Source organism: Halichoerus grypus, chromosome 1, assembly GCF_964656455.1.
Source record: "Halichoerus grypus chromosome 1, mHalGry1.hap1.1, whole genome shotgun sequence".
Taxonomy (NCBI): Eukaryota; Metazoa; Chordata; class Mammalia; order Carnivora; family Phocidae; genus Halichoerus; species Halichoerus grypus.
The window spans coordinates 71,414,154-71,436,481 of record NC_135712.1 but is presented as its reverse complement, the minus strand read 5'-3'; the positions used below and the strand labels follow the sequence as shown (position 1 = coordinate 71,436,481).

Here is a 22,328-nt window from a genome sequence, read left to right as displayed (position 1 = left end):
GCTAGTTGTGTTGCTGTGGGCAGTTATCTGACCTCTCTAGGCCTCAGCTTCCTTAGATGCAAAATGGGGATGATCTTAGGTCACCTTTAAGATTGTTACAGAGATTAAGTGACATAATGCACACAAAGCTCTTGGCTTAGTGTCTGGTACATAGCAATTAACTGCTAAGTTGTGCTGTTGAAGAGAGGGACACAGCATTTGGTTATCACTACATTCTGAGAACAAAGCACAATGCCTGTGATATATAATAAGGCTCAGATGTAAACTGAAAGAAGGAAGGAAGGAGACTTATGGGTTGCTCTAGCTTGGGGTGAATGGGCAGAGGCACTGTTTTTTACCTTCTCATACTTTCCCTCCTCAAAGATCCCAATTACCTCAAAGAAACTTTGCTTAAATTTCCAAACTACTGGGGCACCTGCCTAGCTCACTTGGTAGAGCATGTGACTCTTGATCTCAGGGTCCTGAGTTCAGGCCCCATGTTGGGCACAGAGCCCACTTAAAAAGAAAAAAAATTTCAAAACTACTCCCCATACCAAACTGTGGTTAAAAAAAAAACCCCAAAATTTTAGTTAAATACATCGGAGTCAAGAGACAGAAAGGGGGTGAGGATGCGGGTGCCTGATACTGCCCCTCTTTTTCCAGAAAGGTCCAAGCTCTTGTCTTACTTGCTCATTCACTGCAGGGAAAAGGCTGGGCCTCCATTTCTCAGTCATGAGCAGAATTCAGTATTATAGTAACGTCAGGATCAAGGGCTCTTTTCAGCGCATTAGATTCTGAGCACCACTGCTTTTAGAATAATCCATTGGGCTTTTTCTTCATTTCACTGTAAATTATAGAAAAAAGCTGCTTGATACTTCCAAATTCTGCAGAATTAAGGGCATGATATTTAGCCCCCCACCCCCATTTTTTTTTTTTTTTTAAAGAAAATTCAATTGTATCAAAACAAACAGAAGCCCTGTAGGGTTTGGAATAGTAAATGGTGTTATTCTTCTCTCTTTCCCAGCAACGCTCGGCTCAGAGGGCTGCACATGTGGGTTCCCGGAGGGCTTCGAGGTGGCTGGCCAAGGGCAGGATTTAACCTGTGCCAACTGACATTCAACACTTAACACTGAGGGCAGAGAAGACCAAGGGCATTCAGAGGTGGGACAGGGCCAGGTCTAGAGGGGGAGGGCTGGGGCCTCGGAAGATGAGGGAATGATTAGCTTGACTGGGATTCAGGAAGCGTGTGAGCCAGGAGGCAGTTAGGAACTGATATGGACGGGAGCCACCACTGTGGCTCTCGGGGCAGTGGGATCTCTTCAGGGGGCTCCTTTCAGGATGCCAGCTCTTCTACAAAGCCCATCCTGAAGCCTTGCCAGGAACTCCCACTACACGTACATGTCCCTCTTTTAGAAGACTTATAGGACTTCTAATGATTCATTAATTTATGTACAGGTCTCATTTCCCTCCTTGAAGGCAGAGGCGAAAGGCCGCTTCCCTCCCAGACTAGCTGCGTAATTTGCAACAGCACCGTTGGTGTTGAAATGAGATGAAACGTGCTATGTGCCACACATCCTGGCCTGAGACCTTGTATCTGGGTGGAGGAACAGCTGTTACAAGGGGGTGAGGGGAAGAGGAGGGCAGAAAGGAGACAGAATCTTGGCACACGCTGTACTGGGAGTGAACTGGGTCCCACATCAGCTCCACTTCCATGTTCAACCCCAGAGCTGAGAGTTTCTCTAGTTTCAAAGTCAGCAGCCAGGACCTCGGAAACAGGGGAGAGATTTAAGGGGTTCTGAGAATGACTTTGTCAGACTCATTTAGACCCAGGCCTTCAGCTGGCCCTATCTCTTGGGAGTCCGCCATGCGTCCTGCCTGTCTCTGAGAGCTTACTGGTGATGCCCTGGAGGGCAGGGCAACTGGGAGATAAAAGGAGCAAAAGCTCAGGCTGAACAAATTGATTCCTTGTTAGCAGACTTGGGAAAGGTCTGCTGAGAATGACCCTGAAAGGTGGACAGAGATGCCTCTTTTGGTTTAATGATTGGCTTAGTCCGGGTTCCCGGGAAAAACACTGAGCAAGAATTTCGGTACAGGTAGTTTATTTTGGGAACAAATCCCAAGGAACAGGAGTGGAGGGGTGGGAAGATCAGGCAGGCAAGGAAGAACAGAGAAAAGCAAGCCAAGGATGCAGTACTGAACTGATAAAGTTGGGCATCACCGTGGGCAACCGGGGCTCTATCCTCTTAGTTACACAGAATGCTCCTCAGACCTGCCCACCGGAAGAATGGAAGGGGGGAGTATTTCTCCACCAGCTCAAAGCTTGTCCCAAGAAGCGTTAGTTCTTTTGCATTTGCAGGTATGTGCATGTGTCAGACGGGGCAGGGATTTCCCCGCAGGGGTCCCTGGCTGCTGTGACAGTGAAGACCAGAGGCAAGAAGACAACAGGTGCAGCCAAGGCAAGGTGCTCTCACGTAACACCTGTATGCAGTCGTTTGCCACAGCAAAGCTGGAATAAAAAGATGGGCTGGGAAGCTGTGAGGCCAGCCACAGGTGCAGTCTGATATAACTTCAGGTGCAATGTCCTTTCCCTGCCTTCCATAAATAGAACTACATTTCCATTTAATTCTCAGTCCAAAGTCAGGACCTCTGGTTTTGCTAGGTGGAAACAGGAATTCTTCCTTTAATTAAATGCTTTTCTAGCAATGCACAACCCTCAAAGTGTAACCAGCAAACCAATGTAACGATTTATGTTATGGCTGTGGCATGGCGTACAGAGTGAGTATTCTGAAACACAACACCGAAGAAAGTACGGGGCTTGAGTTTGTAAAATGGGTACGGAGAATCAAGTGCATCCTGCCTTTTGATCCTCCCATTCTTCAAGACTCTATGTGTCAGGAGCTGGGGATAAAGAAGAAACAGTAACTCTCAAGAAGCTCGTGGAACGGAGCTGACAAGTTTCTTTTAAAGCCCTACCAGGCAAGCACTTCCCTCCCGTTTTCATCTGCATAGCCCCTTTCCAATCAGCGCTTCTGTAATTTGACGGAAACATAGCTCCTGTCACTAATTTGTGGATAGTTTCCTTCTCTGCTCAGGCGGTTTTTCATCGCAGAAAGTTGGCTTGGTCATCCTGATCTTAGGCCAATTGGCCCCTGACGTTCTATTGTTGAAACTCTGGGAGCTGTGCCATTCTTAAATTACTTTTAAAGATTCATAGGAGTAATTCTTTAAATGCATTCCATCCGATCTAAAGACAAATATAAAAACCACCCAACCAACTCCGATGAGTTCTAACGTCAGCAAACATGCACAGAAGCTGGAAGGAGCCTCATTCCTCACCAGGTTCCCTCAGTGCCTGGTGCGGCACCTGCTCCTTCCAGCCCGAGAGCCCCAGCCTCTCCAGAACGCGCCTGGCGGTGGAGATCAGCGCCCGGCAAGGGGTTAATCTCGGGCTGGGAGCTAGATTGGGGGTACCCTCTGCGGGACGAGGGCCAGGAGAGACGTGGTGGAGGAAGGAGAAAGCGCAGGAGCACTCCCCGCCCCTGCGACACCCGCGGTCCGCCCCGCCCCGCGCCGCCCCGCCCCGCGCCGCCAGAAGCGTGCACCCACCTTGTCTAGGCTCGGCCGCATCCGGTAGCCGAAGGAGGAAGCCGCCCTAGTGGGAGCGTGTAGAGGGGCTTCGAGAAGGAAACGGCTGCAGCGCCCTCCCTCGGTCGTCCAAGCCAGGAGCGCGGGTATCGGCGAAGCGTCGGTCTCAGGGGAACGCGCCAGCTGGGCCCTCCGCAGCCGGAGCCCCTCCACCCATTTGCTTTGGGGTAAGAGGAGGGGTCCGCATCTCGGCAGCTCAGGAGGGATGCGCCGACGCCCCCTGCTCAGTTTGGTTTGGCCTTGCGCGACCCCTTGGCCGAGTCTCCAGGATGCGGGTGGGGCACAGATTCCTATAGGTCTGGCCCTGCAGCTGCGGTCGGGGTAAGGGTGGGAAGATGGACGGATCCTGTCCAGATCTGTGTCAGTCCCAGGTGGCCCTCACCCACCGCCTTCCTGGGCCTTCTGTCCGCGCTCTGGGAGCCCGCCTGGCGTTTATTAGGCATAATGTGCTCAGCAGGAGGAGGCCCAGATTGAACACGCAGCCCCGAGGCGCCCAGGGGAAACCCTCGGCACTCATCCTTCCCTGCCTGCGCATTTTACAAAAGACCACCCCGGCCCCCCATTAGGGAAGGAAGCGGCCCAAGGTCACTTCATAGTCGGAAGCCGAACCAGTACCGAAGCCGGTCATTCCAGCCCCAGGCTCCACCCGCCCCTTCACCGCATCTCCCTCCTCCTGCCCCACATCGCGTCCTTCACGAAGCCCTGTTCTCAGGACTTGGGGAATCCTCCTCCCCTCCCGCGGCGCCCTGGGCAGGATGGTAGACAGTGGTTAGGCTGCCGGTTCGGCCGCCTGGAGCACGAGCTGAGCTTGCGGCTGCCGGAGGACCAGACAGGCAGCCGGACGGGGACGGGGGGTGGGGGGTGGGGGAGGGGAGCACGGTGGAGGCGCCGCGGGGGCACCGTGGGGATGCTGAGGCGGTGTTACGCCCGAGCACGCCGAGCCGCCGGCGTGGCGCGGCTTTGTCTGGGCGGTTCCGTCCCAGCCAATGGGAGCGCGGCTCGAGCCGAGCCCCTTGGCTCCCGCCTCCCGCCGGCGGGAAGGAACTGCGGCCCTGCCATTGGCTGCGCGGCCTTCCGCGCGGTGTGGAGCGAGGTGGCGCGAGCGCCTCTCCGGCCGCCGCCGTTCCGCTCGAGTCCCTGAGCGTGCGAGAGAAGGTGTCTTTTTGGCTGTCTACCCGCAGCCGCTTTGGGGAGAGTTTGGCGCTGCTCACGTCCTTGAGCTCTGCTCGCGTCCTTGAGCTCTGCTCGCGTCCTTGAACCCTGTGGGTTTTTTTTCCAGCCAGTCGGCCAAAATCGGCCTCAAGTCAGCTGATGCGGCGTCCTGGGCTAGCCCTGCTTGGGGGCAGTATGCAGAGGCACGTGTTTCATTGCGGAGGGCTGCCCGCAGGCCTCCTGCCGCCGGGATCCTTCAGGACGCAGCATTTGTCCTAATTTCTACCAGAGCTTTGGAGCCCGGCCGTGCACGGGTTTATATGCACCCCTGGCCAGCGTGGAAGCTGACCTTGGGAATTGGTGTAGCTTTCATACTCTCTCCATACACATGCGTATAGTGTCTGTTTCCTGTCGGACACCAGTGTAGGTATTTTGGAGGAGGCGGAAGTCAGTGATATAACATGTGGATCCTATCTGTGCGGAGTGCACAGACCAGGTGGGAATTGGTGGATAGGGGCTGTGAATGCTACCTCTATCTAGTATTGCTTGCTTAGGTAAGTGCTGTTCTAAGTGCTGTTACAGAGGCACAGAGGAAGGGATGGAATGGAAGTGTCGGCGAGAGATTTTTTTTTTTTAAAGTTGGGGCATCAGGAAAGGCATCTTGGAGGAGTGTTCTTTGAATCAGGACTTGGTCATATGAACAAGTCACATGTGGGATGGGATGAGCAAGACATGGAAATTGGAGAGTACAGGGCTCGTTGAGCGATGGGGTAGCAAGTGGTAATGAGTAGATGAGAAAAGTATAGTGATTTGGAGGGGCCAAGTGAGGCCCGGCTTGTATACCCCGATTTGAAATGTGGTAAGCACTTATGAGTAGAATGGCTCTTTAATTTGTCAGTTGTGCTGATATTATTATTATTATTTTTTACATCTGCACCACAAATCTTGGAAGTATCTTTGATTTTTCGTTCTTGCACATTCTCCATTAAATTTGTCAGTTAAATCATATGGGGCTCTACCTTCAAAAGGTAGCCAGACTCTGACCACTTCTAGTTACCTTCATAGTTTCCACCAGGTCTGGCAGCCCTTCTGTATATCTCCAGAGAGTACCTTTTCACATTTCACTGGAGTTGTGCACTTTATGGCTATAAATTGTTTCCCTGGGTTACTGCCCCAGCATATAAATGGTCTCCCTGCTTCTGCTTTTGTTCATCCTCAGTTTATCCTTAAGCCAGTGAGACTTATTGTATTAAATGTAAGTCTGATCGGGGTGCCTGGGTGGCTCAGTTGGTTAAGCCACTGCCTTTGGCTCAGGTCATGATCCTGGAGTCCCGGGATCGAGTCCTGTATCGGGCTACCTGCTCAGCAGGGAGTCCGCTTCTCCCTCTGATGCTCCCCCCTCTCATGCTCTCTCTCTTTCAAATAAATTAACTCTTTAAAAATAAATCAATAAATAAAAAGTCTGATCATAGTATTCCTCTGCTGAAAACCCCCTTAAGTAACTCACATATTATGTGCCTACTGGGTAGAAGGCACTGTTAGGTATTGGGGGTATGACAGTGACCAAAGCAGACAAAACCCCCTGCTCTCAGAGTTTACATTCTAATGGGACTGAAAGATAACAAATAAGAGAAATAAGTACAATATGTATAATGATATAATGTAGTAAGTCAAGGAGGGGGGAAAATGGAAGCAGGGAAGGGGGAGTAGAAAATGCCAGGGTGGGGGTGGGATTGATGGGGTAGCCAGGGAAAGTCTTAGTGAGGAAACATTTGAGTAAAAGACTGAAGTGAGAGAAGGAGCCCTGTGGATAGTGAGGGGGAAGAATGTTCCAAGTAGAGGGAAAAGTAAGGGCAAAGTTTCCAAAGCAGGTGCTTACTTGTCATGTTCTAAGTATAGCAAGAAGGCTATTGTAACCAAGGTGCAGTGAACGGGGGGGAGGGATGAGGACCCAGATCGTGGAGGGTCTTGGGGGCAATCTGTAGTGATTTTGGCTTTTACTGCAAGCAAGAGTTTGGTGCAGGAGTGAGATGATCTGAGTTATATTTCACAGGATCATGCAAGCCCGTGTTGAGCAGTGTCTGAAGGGGGACAAGGGTAGAAGCAGGGAGCCAAGTTGGGTGGCAATTGCAATAATCCAGGCAAGAAGTGAAAACGGCTTAGACAAAAATGATATCAGAGGGCTCTAGATATATTGCTTATTGTTAACCCTCCAATTCACTCACCCCATCACTAATATCAGTTCCTCAGCTAGAATGTAATCACAGTCCCTACTCCTTTTCAGGAGAGATCCCCTATCTCTCTTGGTTTTTTGTTTTGTTTTGTTTTATTTTTTTAAGATTTTATTTATTTATTTGAGAGAGAGAATGAGATAGAGCATGAGAGTGGGGAGGGTCAGAGGGAGAAGCAGACTCCCTGCTGAGCAGGGAGCCCGATGCGGGACTCGATTCCGGGACTCCAGGATCATGACCTGAGCCGAAGGCAGTCGCTTAACCAACTGAGCCACCCAGGCGCCCCTACATTGCCTTTTAAAACACTAGGCTGGCCAAACAGAAGCAGCCAGGTAGAACACATTGGAGGCAGGCTGCCAATTCTCAGAACTTCGAATCTCACACAGAAGCTCACTGGTCTCAAGCTCCTCAGTGTGGGGTCCCTACACAGGAACATTTCCTGCCTAAACCCATGCTGCCCTCAGTCGGATAGGGCCTTCCTTTCCCACGTGGGAGTGCCCAGGCTCATCCAGACTTCGTGGCTAGAAACACATACTTTCTCTTTCCTGCCTAAGGCCTGCCTCCTGTGTTCCTGTTGCCTGCTGGTGGCCTTGCTTTTTCCAAGGATTTCAGTATGGGGAATGTCTGTCCCTTGCAAGAGAGACCCTGATCCTAACCCACAGGAATGCAACCAGCTACGTCCTCTGCGAGATAGTCCTGTCAGCATGCCACAAGGGAGCCCAACACTGGGGCGAGGATGCACACAATGTTTTTTTGGAAAGAAGGTACATTCCACAGGTTATGCGTGGGTGACACATTGAAAATGGAAAGGGGTGTCCTCGAGAATAGGCCCAGGTGTTCTTAATGTTAGAAAAGTTTCTCCCTTGGGGCACCTGGTGGCTCAGTCAGTTAAGCGTCTGCCTTCAGCTCAGGTCATGATCCTGGGGTCCTGGGATTGAGCCCCGTGTCTGGCTCTCTGCTCAGCGGGAAGCCTGCTTCTCCCTCTCCCTCTGCTGCTCCCCCTGCTTGTGCTCTCTCTCTCTCTCTCTCAAAAAAAAAAAAAAAATCTTTAAAAAGAAAAGAGAGGAAAAGAAAAGTTCCTCCCAGATTCCAGATTGGCATGTGAGCATCTTGATTTCGTGATAGTATCTTACAGATTTGGTCCCTGGAAGTCAAGTCCTCTGTGCCAAGTTACCCTGGGGCAGCTGACTGAGTTCAAGGCCCAGGAGACTGTCCCCCTCCCGCTGCCCCCCCCAGAGATGCTCCGCCTTCTTGCAGCGTCCACCTCTCACAGCCATCTCTGTTTCCAAACCAAAAGGCAAGTGAGGGCTTTTCAAGTTTGAGAACTTCATATTTACAGAGAAGAAAGCCCAGCACTAGGCATTAAGATGGCAAACAGTGCGGCGCTGGGCGTGTGGTGGTGAGCATAGCTGCCTTCTAAGATGGCAAACGTCCCCGAAGACTGCATGGGAATCCCACGGCCCATAGCACTGTGTTTGCAGTGGAAAAAGCAACATGTTTTAGAAACTTAAAAAGGAAGAAGAGATCTAAAATCCTCCCATTCTGTGTGTAAGAGATGACATCACAAATAGTGAGTTGTTCAAAGGGCCGAGCTTTCATGTACTTTAAGCTATTTTTACTCCAGCACTTTCCGATATTGCTGACTTGAGGGTAAATAAAATTGAAAGCAGCCCTCTGTGTGGAGATAACATTGACGTGGTCTCTGGCACAGACACTGAGCAGAAGGGAGGAAGGGCTTTAATTATAGACTACTGGATTAGGAGTCGGCCAGCGGCAGTGACCTCAGACTCTAGTCCCGACAGGAGAGGCAGAGAGGCGTGTGTTCCGCCAGCTCAGCGGCTAGGTTGGGGGCTGGGGGCGGGTGGGCACCCCCCATGAAGACTCTGAGCCACGTGGGCTTGTGCTTTCTCTGAAGGGCCAGTGTGGCTCCATTCTGCTGTTGCCTGCCAAGGGCTTGCTATGGCAACTTCAGTGTTGGCCGCAGGCAGACTTTCTACACGCAGCTCATCCCCACTCGCAGAGACTCACTGAATGCCTCCTTTGTGTCAGGCTTCTTCTAGGTATGAGGGATTCAGTGGTGAACAAGACGGACAAGGCTCCTGGCCCCACTGAGCTTGTGATCCAAAAGGGGAGGATAAAGTAAAGAAACACCGTGGTTTTGGATTGAAGAGTGATCTTACAGAGAGCAACCTCTGTGTGTTGCATGGGGGATCTGGACAGCCCCCTTGAAGTCCAAAGAGTCAGAAGGACTCAGCCACCTAGAGTGAGGGAAGAGCAAAGGCTGGGGGGTGGGGGCACAGAGGCAGGAAAGAGCTTGGCACACACACGAGAAGCTTTTAGAAGGTTAATGTGGCCATAGAGCAGTGAGCAGAGGGGAGGGTGGTACCAGACAAGGTTGGGAAGGGAGGCAGAGGCCCACACCCAACAGGCATGGAGAGGAGGCTTTTAGGCAAAGGAGTCACATAACTTGACTGGTGTTTTTTTTTTAAAGATTTTATTTATTAGAGAGAGAGCATGAGCAGGGGGAGGGACAAGCAGACTCCCCACTGAGCAGGGAGCCCAATGCGAGGCTCAATTCCAGGACCCTGAGATTATGACCTGAGCTGACATTTAACAGACTGAGCCACCCAGGTGCCCCACTTGACTGATATTATAAAGATCTTTCTGGCTACAGTGCTGGGAATAGTGTGGTGAGTAGGGACAGGAGTGGAAGCAAGAGACTGCTGCGTAGTCAGGGAAAGATCACACAAGCCAAGGGATCCCTATTTGTTTTCCTTTCTTGAGGATTAAACAGATTAAATACCTCCACTTGCCGCCCACAGTGAACCATGCAGTGGTTGGCTAGATAATGAATTGATTCCAGACCTAGTGGCCCCGGGTGGCTGGTCATCAGTTAGGTTTGGGTGGCAGCACAAGGGCAGGAAGGAGCTGCCTCCCAGGCACAACCTCATTCCTGATAACAATGGTATAACAAAGCACAGGCAGGTGTGCAAACGAGAGGCTAGGATGGTTCACCAGGAAAAGAGCAACAGTTTGTCAGGCTGTGGTTGCCTTGCTCAGCTCCCTCCTAGCCTCCCCTTCCTGCCCCTGGGCCAAAACTAATGCACACAGCAATCAACAGTCAATCATGCACAACTAGTCCTGGTGCTGAGTAGCCTTAAGGTGACACCACGTGGTACATGGCCTTGTTGCAATAAGATTGATTTGACTTCAAAAGAGGGGAGTGGGGAGTGGGAGAGACTCTGTGTGTGTGTTTATATGTGTTTTAATTTAGGCTGATGAACATGTGTCTCACTTTCTAGCTCCAGTCTCCATGCACCAGAGCTACTGATGAGTTGAGCCTCTGAGCCAGACCCTGTGTGTGGTGGGGTGGGGGAGAGAGGTGGAAGGTTGAGCCCAGTGATTTGCCATGGGTTGGAAGAGCTGCCTTGGAGGCATGTGGCCAAACAGCATGCAGGTTGATGCCCTGGGTCACCACAGATTGATGATCTGCTGGTTATGGGGAACACAGACAAGAGAATGGAGCCCCATGAGTTGGAATCCCTGAGGGGATGCGTCCCCAACTGCCCCCTGTGGTTGCTACTTCACTTGGTTGTAGGATCACCAGTCTGGTCCCACCTTCTCATGTTACAGATGGGTGACAGCACGCCCACGGTTGCCCAAGGAGTTGGTGGCACAGCCAGAACTAGAACACAGCTCCCAACTCTTTCCATCAGATGAGGCTGCAGCTTGATAAGGGAGGTGTAGGAAGACCCTGCCTGGTACCGTGACCAGACCTGGGCCAGACAGACAGAGCCCAGTTGGACTCTTACAACCTGGAGCGAAAATGGCCACTCCTGCCTCAGCCCCTGAAGGGTACACCCATGGAGGCAACAAGGCAACACTGAGGGTGCATTTTGTGTTTCAGAACCCACCAGGAGGAGGCCCACCATTCTACCTCTTGTGGCCGCCATGCTGACCGCCCGCCTCTTCAGACCCCTGTCACAGCTCCCAGGGAGAACCCTGAGTTGCTACGATAGAGAAAATGGAACAAGGTAAGAAATGAAAGGGTGGGAGGAGGAAAAGATGGCGGAGGAGTACAGGACCCTATTCCAACCAGTCCCCAGAATTGAGCTGGATATCTACCAGAACACTCGGAACACCCACAAAATCAGCCTGAGATGTAAGAAGATGGATCTGGATCTCTACAAACAGAATATTGCAGGTGGTTGGTTTCGAGGTACGAAGTGGGGAGCTCTGATTCTGCAGGCACATATGGGAAGATAAACGGCAAGGGGAGGGAGCTGTGGTGATCCTACACCGCCGGTGAGTGATAGCCTCCCCCCTGGGGACAGGGCACAGACTCACAGACTGGTAGTGGCGGGGAAAGGACTTTAGGGCAGCCCCCCTGGACTGAAACCCAGAGCGGCTGGGCCGCACGTGCAAACTGGGGGCGGCTGGTGGTTTTAGAAGCACAAAGGGCAGAGACGTGCCCCGACCTGGAGGTGAGGACTGGGAGCGCTGCTGAGGGGCACACAACCCAGAATCCTGCAGTTTATAGCAGCACAGACAGAAACAGAGATAGTGTGGCCTGGAGAGCTCACTGAAGAACAGACTGCGATCTCTCCGCTCTCAGGCAGATGGTTGGAAGTGATCTCTTCTGCTCTAACTCTCGGAAGAGACATGGAAAGCCGCCAGGAAAAGCTGCCAGAGAACAAAAGCCCCCAAAATCCTGTTTTCACTGAGCCCATCCCCCACCACAGGGGGCAGGGCAACTCTGCCCAAACAGGGTTGCCTGAGTAACAGTGTGGCAGGCCCCTGCCCCAGAAGACAGGCTGGGAGAACAAGAGGCCAACAACCCTAAGGTCCCTATAAAACAGGTGCATCTTGCTTGGGTTGTGGTCAATAATTTGGACTCTGTACATTCCCTCAACCATCCCTCAACAGAATGTCTAGGACGAGGAACCCCCAAAATAGGAAAGACTTAGAGACTGTGACTTCTGCCACAGATTTACAAATGGATACAGATATAATCAAGATGTCGGAAATGGAATTCAGGGTAGCAGTTGTGAAGACAATAGCTAGAATGGAGAAATCGATTAATGGCAACATAGAGTCTCTAAGGGCAGAAATGAAAGCTGAACTGGCAGAACTTAAAAATGCTATCAATGAGATCCAATCTAATCTAGATAATCTAACAGCTAGGGTAAGCGAGGCAGAAGAATGAATTAGTGATCTAGAAGACCAATTGATAGAAAAGAAGGAAAAAGAGAAGGCCAGGAAAAACAAATCAAAATCCATGAAAATAGAATCAGAGAAATAAGTGACACCATGAAACGTTCCAAAGTCAGAATTATTGGGATCCCTGAGGGGGTGGAGAGAGAAAGAGGACTAGAAGATATATTTGAGCAAATCATAGCTGAGAACTTCCCTAATCTGGGGAATGAAACAAACATTCCTGTCCTAGAGGCAGAGAGGACCCCTCCCAAGATCAAGGAAAACAGGCCAATGCCCCGGCATGTAACAGTAAAACTTGCAAATCTTAGAACCAAGGAAACCATCTTGAGGGCAGTTAGGGGGAAGAGATTCCTTACATATAGAGAGAGGAACATCAGAATAACGTCAGACCTATCCACAGAGACCTGGCAAGCCAGAAAGGGCTGGCAAGACATATTCAGGGTACTAAACGAGAAGAACATGTGGCCAAGAATACTTTATCCGGCAAGGCTGTCATTTAGAATGGATGGAGAGATGCAGAGCTTCCAAGACCGGCAGAAACTGAAAGAATATGTGACCACTAAGCCGGCCTTGCAAGAAATATTAACGGGGGTTCTATAAAAGGAGAAAGACCCCAAGAATGATATACAACAGAAATTTACAGACAATCTATAGAAACAAGGTCTTCACAGGCAACATGATGACAATAAATTCATATCTTTCAATAATCACTCTCCACGTGAATGGCCTAAATGCTCCCATAAAACGGCACAGGGTTGCAGATTGGATAAAAAGATAGGACCCATCCATATGCTGTCTACAAGACACTCATTTTGAACCTAAAGATACATCCAGACTGAAAGTGAAGGGATGGAGATCCATCTTCCCATGCCAACAGACCTCAAAAGAAAGCTGGGGTAGCAATTCTTATATCAGACAAATTAGATTTTAAGCTAAAGACTGTAGTTAGAGACACAGAAGGACACTATATCATTCTTAAAGGGTTTATCCAACAAGATCTAACAATTGTAAATATCTATGCCCCCAACATGGGAGCAGCCATCTACATAAGCCAACTGTTAACCAAAATAAAGAGTCATATTGATAACAATACATTAATTGTAGGAGACCTCAATACTCCACTCTCAGCAATAGACAGATCATCTAAGCAGAAAATCAACAAAGAAACAAGAGCTTTGAATGACACACTGGACCAGATGGACCTCATAGATATATACAGAACATTCCACCCTAAAACAACAGAATACTCATTCTTCTCGAGTGCACACGGAATTTTCTCCAGAACTGACCACATAGTAGGTCACAAATCAGGTCTCAACTGATACCAAAAGATTGAGATTATTCCCTGCATATTCTCAGACCATAATGCTTTAAAACTGGACCTCAATCACAACAGAAAGTTTGGGAGAAATTCAAACACTTGGAAGCTAAAGACTACTCTGCTCAATAATGTTTGGGTCAACCAAGAAATCAAAGTAGAAATTAAACAATTCATGGAAACCAATGAGAATGAAAACACATCGGTCCAAAACCTATGGGATACTGCAAAGGCGGTCCTAAGGGGGTAATACATAGCCATCCAAGCCTTACTCAAAAAATAGAAAAATCCCAAATTCACCAACTAACTTTACACCTTAAAGAACTAGAGAAAAAGCAACAAAATGATGCCCAAGCCATGCATTAGAAGAGAAATAATTAAGATTAGAGCAGAGATCAATGAATTAGAAACCAGAAACACAGTAGATCAGATCAACGAAACTAGAAGCTGGTTCTTTGAAAGAATTAATAAGATTGATAACCACTGGCCAGACTTATCCAAAAGAAAAGAGAAAGGACCCAAATTAATAAAATTATGAATGAAAGGGGAGAGATCACCACTAACACCAAGGAAATAGAAACAATTATTAGAAATTATTATCAACAACTATATGCTGATAAATTAAGCAACCTGGAAGAATGGATGCCTTCCTGGAAACCTGTAAACTGCCAAGACTGAAACAGGAAGAAATTGACAACCTGAATAAGCCAATAATCAGTAACGAGATTGAAGCAGTGATCAAAAACCTCCCAAAAAACAAAGAGTCCAGGGCCTGATGGATTCCCTGGGGAATTCTACCAAACATTCAAAGAAGAAATAATATCTATTCTCCTGAAGCTGTTTCAAAATATAGAAAGAGAAGGAAAGCTTCCAGACTCATTCTATGAGGCCAGCATTACCTTAATCTCCAAACCAGGCAAAGACCCCATCAAAAAGGAGAATTTCAGACCAATATCCCTGATGAATATGGATTCCAAAATTCTCAACAAAATCCTAGCTAATAGGATCCAACAATACATCAAAAGGATCATCCACCACAACCAAGTGGGATTTATCCCCGGGATGCAGGGGTGGTTCAACATTTGCAAATCAATCAGTGTGATAGAACACATTAATAAGAGGAGAGAGAAGAACCATATGGTCCTCTCAGTTGATGCAGAAAAAGCATTTGACAAAATATAGCATCCTTTCCTAATTAAAACTCTTCAGAGAATAGGGATAGAGGGAACATTCCTCAAGTTTATAAAATCCATCTATGAAAAACCCACAGTGAATATCATCCTCAATGGGGAAAAGATGAGAGCCTTTCTCTTAAGATCAGGAACACATCAAGGATGCCCACTCTTGCCACTATTGTTCAACATAGTACTAGAAGTCCTGGCAATAGCAATCAGACAACAAAAAGAAATAAAAGGTATTCAAATTGGCAAAGAAGAAGTCAAACTCTCTCTCTTCGCAGATGACATGATACTTTATGTGGAAAATCCAAAAGACTCCACCCCCAAATTACTAGAACTCATACAGCAATTCAGTAATGTGGCAGGATACAAAATCAATGCACAGAAATCAGTTGCTTTCTTATATACTAACAATGCAACTGTAGAAAAATTAGAGAAATGATTCCATTTACAATAGCACCAAAAACCATAAGATACCTTGGAATAAACCTAACCAAAGAGGTAAAGGATCTATACTCTAGGAACTACATAACACTCATGAAAGAAATTGAAGAAGACACAAAAAGATGGAAAAACATTCCATGCTCATGGATCGGAAGAATAAACATTGTTAAAATGTCTATGCTACCCAGAGCAATCTATACCTTCAACGCCACCCCAATCAAAGTTCCAATGACATTTTTCAAAGTGCTGGAACAAACAATCCTAAAATTTGTATGGAATCAGAAAAGACCCCGAATTGCCAAGGAAATGTTGAAAAAGAAAAACAAAGCTGGGGGCATCATGTTGCCCGATTTCAAGCTATATTACAAAGCAGTGATCACCAAGACAGCATGGTACTGACACAAAAACAGACATATAGACCAGTGGAACAGAATAGAGAGCCCAGATATGGACCCTCAACTCTATGGTCAAATAATCTTCAACAAAGCAGGAAAAAAGATGGAATGGAATAAAAATAGTCTCTTCAATAAATGGTGCTGGGAAAATTGGACAGCTATATACAGAAGAATGAAACTCAACCATTCTTTAACACCATACACAAAGATAAACTCAAAATGGATGAAAGACCTCAATGTGAGACAGGAATCCATCAAAATCTTAGAGGAGAACATAAGCAGTAACCTCTTCGACATCAGCCACAGCAACTTCTTTCAAGATACATCTCCAAAGGCTAGTGAAACAAAAGCAAAAATGAACTTTTGGGACTTCATCAAGATAAAAAGCTTCTGCACAGCAAAGGAAACAGTCAACAAAACAAAGAGGCAACCCACAGAATGGGAGAAGATATTTGCAAATGACACTACAGACAAAGCGCTGATTTCCAAGATCTATAAAGAACTTCTTAAACTCAACAACCAAAAAACAAATAATCAAGTCAAAAAATGGGCAGAAGACATGAACAGACACTTCTCAAAAGAAGACATAAAAATGGCTAACAGACACATGAAAAAATGTTCATCATCATTAGCCATCAGGGAAATTCAAATCAAAACCACATTGAGATACCACCTTACACCAGTTAGAATGGCAAAAATTGACAAGGCAAGAAACAACGAATGTTGGAGAGGTTGTGGAGAAAGGGGAACCCTCTTACACTATTGGTGGGAATGCAAGTTGGTACAGCCACTTTGGGAAACAGTGTGGAGGTTTCTCAAAAAATTAAAAATAGATTTACCCTATGACCCAGCAATTGCAGTCTTGGGTATTTACCCCAAAGACACAGATGTAGTGAAAAGAAGGGCCATATGCACCCCAATGTTCATAGCAGCAATGTCTGCAATAGCCAAACTGTGGAAAGCGTCTCGATGCCCTCCAACAGATGAATGGATAAAGAAGATGTGGTCCATATATGCAGTGGAATATTATTCAGCCATCAGAAAGGATGAATACCCAACTTTTACATCAACATGGATGGGACTGGAGGAGATTATGCTAAGTGAAATAAGCAGAGAAAGTCAATTATCATATGGTTTCACTTATTTGTGGAACATAAGCAATAGCATGGAGGACATTAGGAGAAGGAAGGGAAAAAGGAAGGGGGGGGAATCGGAGGGGGAGACGAACCATGAGAGACTATGGACTCTGAGAAACAAACTGAGGGTTTGAGAGGGGAGCGATGGGTTAGCCCAGTGATGGGTATTAAGGAGGGCACGTACTGCATGGAGCACTGGGTGTTATACAAAAACAATGAATCGTGGATCACTACATCAAAAACTAATGATGTATTGTATGGTGAGTAACATAACATAATGAAATTAAATGAAATTAAAAAAGAAAAAGAAAATCCCAGAAAGAAAATATGGCTCCTAAGTCATCATCAATATGGAAGCAAAACTTGAATCCCCATATGAAATGAAAGCACAGGGCATATATTCTAAGCAGAAAAATGTATAAACAGTTAAAGATTAATGTACCTTAGTGAGGCTCCGGCCAGATTTAAAAAGAAAAATCTTACTAGACCAATGTTTTTGCATTCCTGGGGCAGAATTATACAATGAGGGATGGAAGGGAGGCAGCTGGTCAAACACACACATTAAAAAAAAAAAAAAAAGAAAAGAAAAGAAACAAAAGGGTGGAGGTGCCCTCGAGGGTCACACTTTTGTGGGCAAAACAGAGCTCCTCACACATGGATGCTGCAGGAGGTGAGAAGGCCTGACTCTCAGAGATGTCTGTCAGTACCTGCTGTCCACCAGCAGAGGAAACTCAAAGGTGTCCTCAAAAGAAAAGACCTTCACAGGGCGCAGAAGAAGATCTTTCATCCCTGCTTTGTGTTTTTCAACTTTTTATTTTGAAATAACTACCCTTATGTGAAAGTTGCAAAAATAGTACAGAGAGTTCCTGTCTCTCCTTCACCTCACTTCCCTGCATGTTAACATCTTACAAACCGTAGCGCAATCATCAAACCCAGGAAATGACTGCTGTGGTAATATGGTGAACTAATCTACAGACCTGATTCAGATTTCACCAAATGGCCTACTAATGGACCTTTTCCAGGTCCCACGTACAAACCAGGCTCCCACAAGTGCATTTAGTTGTCATGTCTCCTCAGTCTCGTCCTACTGGGGACGGTTCTCCAGTCTTGGTTGTTCATAACCTTGACACTTTGGAAGAATGCCTGTCAGTTTGGGTTTGTGTGGTGTTTCGTTGTGTGTACATTCAGATGTGTATGTTTGGAAGGATCCCCCCTAAGCGAGGTGATGCCCCTCTTGGAACATTGCATCAGGAGGCATAGAATGTTTTGCTTTGTTTTAAAATTTTATTTATTTGACAGAGAGAGAGAGAGAGAACAAGCAGGGGGAGCGGCAGGCAGAGGGAGAGGGAGAAGCAGGCTCCCCGCTGAGCCGAGAGCCCAACAACAAGGGGCTCAATCCCAGGACTCCGGGATCATGACCTGAGCCAAAGGTAGATGCTTAACCGACTGAGCCACCCAGGCGCCCCAGGAGGCATAGAATGTTGATGTGTCTCAATCCTTTGCTCACCTGGATAACTGCTCTTTCTAAATCTTAGACATGAAACCAGTTAATTAAAATGTCCCGAGGCTTTCCTGAATGGTTTGCGTGATTAAGTACAAATTAAAGCATTAAGTACAAATTAAACAAGAGCTCTTCTTTGAGAACTTCTGGAATTGCTTTTTTCAAGGGGATTCAGAGTGCTCTGTTACCTCATTTTCTTCTTTTGCAGCCAGAGTGAAGAAAAAATAATACACTTTCCGTTCTTTTATATTTGAGAGGAGTGAAATTAAGGGTCAGGTTAAATGCAAAGTCTCAGCAGCTAGAAAATCGATGGTCATTTTCGATGCTAATAAATAAGCCTGTCTAGGAGAGCATGCATTTAGGCTTTTAGGACCATTTGCTTAAAAGCATTTCCATGGGCTACAGAAGCTTGGTTGGAAACGGGCTTCAACTAGTAGAGGACATCATAGAAAAAGAGTAAGAAATGGCCCTTCCCACAGAGGCCACATCCCATGGAAGGGGGAATGGAGCCTGGCTCTCCTGAAGGACTCTGACCTGACAAGCTACCCTGCTTGCTGGCTCTGCAGAGCCCTTGGATTTTGAGTTTCTGGCTTTGGTAGAAGGCCCTGGCCCTGCCCTAGGAGAGGTGACTTACTGATGCATTCCCCACCTCCTGGATCCTGGATGCACATACCAGCTGGCTGAAGGCCAGTGCTCAGCTCCGCCTGCCTGGGCATGACGTGTAATACTCCAGGATAGCCTGATCTGGGCAGAGTGGAGAAGGCTCCTTTATCCCTTCCAGCCCTGGCTCACATAGATTCTGTTGGCAGTCCCATCACTTGTGATTCATGGTTGACCAGACTACGTTGTTTTCGCATATGCTGCCATGTGAGACCATATTTCTCCCAGGCTGCACTGTGTCAATGACATTTGTCCCTCCTAGACCCCATCTTGTTATAGTCAGCTTGTCAAATTACTTAATCATGACTCCTTGCCGCAGAAAGCTGGGTTACTGGTTATTGTTGCCGATTCATGATGGACGAGACACAGACTGGTAAGATGGAAAAGAAGCCAGAATTAATGCTGGGCCAGCATGGGGTGGCATCTCAAATGTGGCCGACTGAGCCACCCAGGTGCCCCTGGATAACACATTTTTATGAATATTTTAAAAACTTTATGTTTTGAATAGGTAATATAGTCACATAGTACAAAATTCAAATGGTACAAAATAGTACACGGTTAACAAGTTTATCTCCTACCTCCTCTCCCCTGTTACCAGCTGCTCAGGTGCCCCTACCACCTCCATTTATTGTTTGTGGTTTAATATTTATTTGAAAATTAACAGTACTTTGGAGCACCTGGGTGGCTCAGGCGGTTAAGCGCCTGCCTTCGGCTCAGGTCATGATCTCAGGTCTTGGGATTGAGCCCCATGTTGGGCTCCCTGCTCAGCTGGGGGTCTGCTTCTCCCTCAGCCTCTGCCCCTACCCCCTTTTGCTCCCTCTCTCTCTCCTCTCAAATAAATAAATAAAATTAAAAAAAAAAAAGATTTAAAAAAACCTCACAGTACTTCTCCTTCTGGAAAGATGGAGTAGATGTACTTTTCTCTCTTCCTCCCATCGGATACAACTAAAACCCCCAGGTTATATAAAACAAGCATAACAAGACTCTAGAAGATGGAGAGAAGAAGATGGATCAGCTAGGGACCTCAGGGTCCAAGAAACAACACAGTGATGAGCTCTTGAGGTTTACTTTGCCCTTCATCTCTCCCACACCTGGAGCTGAAGAGGCTAGCAACCCAGAAATGCCAGTGAGCTCAGGACAAAAAGCCCCAGCAGAAGCCTGCTCTCTCTAGCCCAAAGGCCAGCCTAGCAAGACAGAAAACTTGGGACAGTAATTGCCATACTCCAGCCAAACACCACAGGAAAAACTGTGGCCCCACCCCTACCTGCACCTGCAAAAGCCGGTGCTGAGCCTCGACTTCCATGATCACCAGGCTGTAGGGGGTACCCCAGTCCCTCCAGCAGAGGTAGTGCCCGAGAAAGCTTTTGTTCTCACCCAGCAGTAATCAGACACCCTGCCTGCTCGGGTGGGAGTCTGGGAGAGTCAGGACTTGACCAGCCTCTCAGCAGTAATGAGACCACACGCTCCCATGCACGTGGGGAGCAGTAGTGAGGCACTCCAACCCCTCGCAGCCAGGGAATAGGAGTGGAGACCTAGTAAAGGCCGGAACTCCCATCCCTACCTGGCACTAACACTTCCCAGTTTAGTTTATGAAGGTACTATTACCCTGATTCCCAAGCCAGACAAAGACTGTACAAAAAAAAGAGAACCTTACACCAATATTCCTCATGAATATAAATGCAAAAATTCTTAAAATTTTAGCAAATAAAATTCAGCAATACATAAAAATAGAAACCATGAAAAAATAGGTTTCTCCAGGAATCGAGATAACACACAAAAATCAGTGTATTTTTATATTCTAGCAATGAACTTGAGGATATCAAAATTTAAAACAATACCATTTAAAATGCTCAAAAAATGAGATACCAGAGGTATAAATACAATAAACATGTACAGGATTTGGGGCGCCTGGGTGGCTCAGTCGTTAAGCGTCTGCCTTTGGCTCAGGTCATGATCCCAGAGCCTGGGATGGAGTCCCTCATCGGGCTCCCTGCTCAGCAGGAAGCCTGCTTCTCCCTCTCCCCCACTTGTGTTCCCTCTCTCACTGTGTCTCTCTCTGTCAAATAAGTAGGTAAAATCTTAAAAAAAAAATGTACAGAATTTGTATGCAGAAAACTATACAGTACTGATGAAAGAAAATCAATGATCTAAATAAATGGAGACCCATACTAAGTTCAGGGGGGATTGAAGAACTCGAAAAAGTAAAAATGTCAGTTTCCTCCAAATTGATATAGGAGTTTAGCACAATTTCTATCAAAATCACAGTCAGATTTTTGTAGATAAGGACAAGATTGTTCTAAAATTTATATGAATAGGCAAGGAAGATAGGATAGCAAAAACAATTTTGAAAAAGAAAAATAAGATGGGAGCACATAGCTCAATGAAACATAAGAGAGAATCCAGAAATAGACCCACACATATATGCCCGACTGATGTTTGACAAAGGTGCAAAAGCAATTCAAGGCAGAAAAGAGAACATTTCCAAAAAAAAAAAAAAGGTCCTGGAGCAATTGGACATTCATAAGCAAATAAATAAACTTTGACCTAAGTCTCACATTGTATGCAAAACTCAAAATAGATTGTGGACTTAAAATGTGAAACATAAAACTATCAAATTTTTAGGAAAAAAAAACAAGAGAAAATCTTCGGGTTCTGGGATAGGCAAAGAGTTCTAAAACTTGACACCAAAAGCGTGACCCATAAAAGGAAACATTGATAAATCAGACTTCATCCAAATGAAACAATTACCCTCTGCAAAAGACCTTGTGAAGAGGAAGAAAAGACAACTTGTAGAATAGGAGAAAATAGTTGCATCCTGCATATGTAACAGAGGACTAGCATCTAAAGCCTGTAAAGAACTCTCAGAACTCAATAGTGAAAGAACAAACAATACAATTAGGATATGGACAAAAGAGGGGCACCTGGTGGGCTCAGACAGGACAGCCTGTGACTCTTGATCTCAGGTTTTTAAGATCGAGCCCCAGACTGGGTGTGGAGATTACTTGAAGATAAAAAAAAATTTTTTTTTAAAGAAGAATATGGACAAAAGACACGAAGAGACATTTTACCAAAGAGGATATACAGATGGCAAATAAGCACATGCAAAGATGTTCAACATCGTTAGCCATTTGAGAAATATACTTTGAAACCACCATAATCAGAATGGCTAAAATTAAAAAAATGTGACATCACCAAATGCTGGTGAGGATATGGAGAGAGTGGATCACTCATCCATTGCTGCTGGGAGTGTAGAATGCTACAGCCACTCTGGAAAGCAGTTTGACAGTTTCTTAAAAACTAAATATGCATCTACCGTATGACCCAGCAATTGCTCCCCTGGGCGCTTACTCAAGAGAACAGATGCGTACAAAAACTTTCACAGGAATGTTGATAGCAGCTGTATTTGTAATAACCCCAAACAGGAAACAGCACAGATGCCCTTGACTAGTTGAATGGTTAGGGGTGCCTGACG

General features: G+C 46.7%; 1 protein-coding gene and 1 long non-coding RNA gene across 5 annotated transcripts in view; one reads left to right on the top strand and one right to left on the bottom strand.

Annotated features, from left to right (window-relative positions):
- Positions 1 to 22,328, top strand: part of BDH1 (3-hydroxybutyrate dehydrogenase 1) — a 43,412-nt gene that overhangs the window by 975 nt on the left and 20,109 nt on the right. Inside the window, exons 1-2 of one of the 4 annotated variants that reach the window (XM_036080812.2) lie at positions 3,573 to 3,710; positions 10,915 to 11,041. In XM_036080812.2, the coding sequence (XP_035936705.1) occupies positions 10,959 to 11,041 (83 nt within the window). In that variant the 5' untranslated portion in view covers positions 3,573 to 3,710; positions 10,915 to 10,958. Of the gene's footprint in view, positions 1 to 3,572; positions 3,792 to 3,923; positions 3,946 to 10,914; positions 11,042 to 22,328 lie in introns of those variants that run through there. The other 3 variants (XM_036080810.2, XM_036080811.2, XM_036080813.2) reach the window with 3 other exon arrangements.
- LOC118528401 (uncharacterized) lies at positions 2,062 to 3,723 on the bottom strand. The gene is made up of 2 exons (XR_004913627.2): positions 3,586 to 3,723; positions 2,062 to 2,877 (listed from the first exon to the last, which is right to left on the bottom strand). It is a non-coding gene; the product is annotated as an uncharacterized LOC118528401 (long non-coding RNA).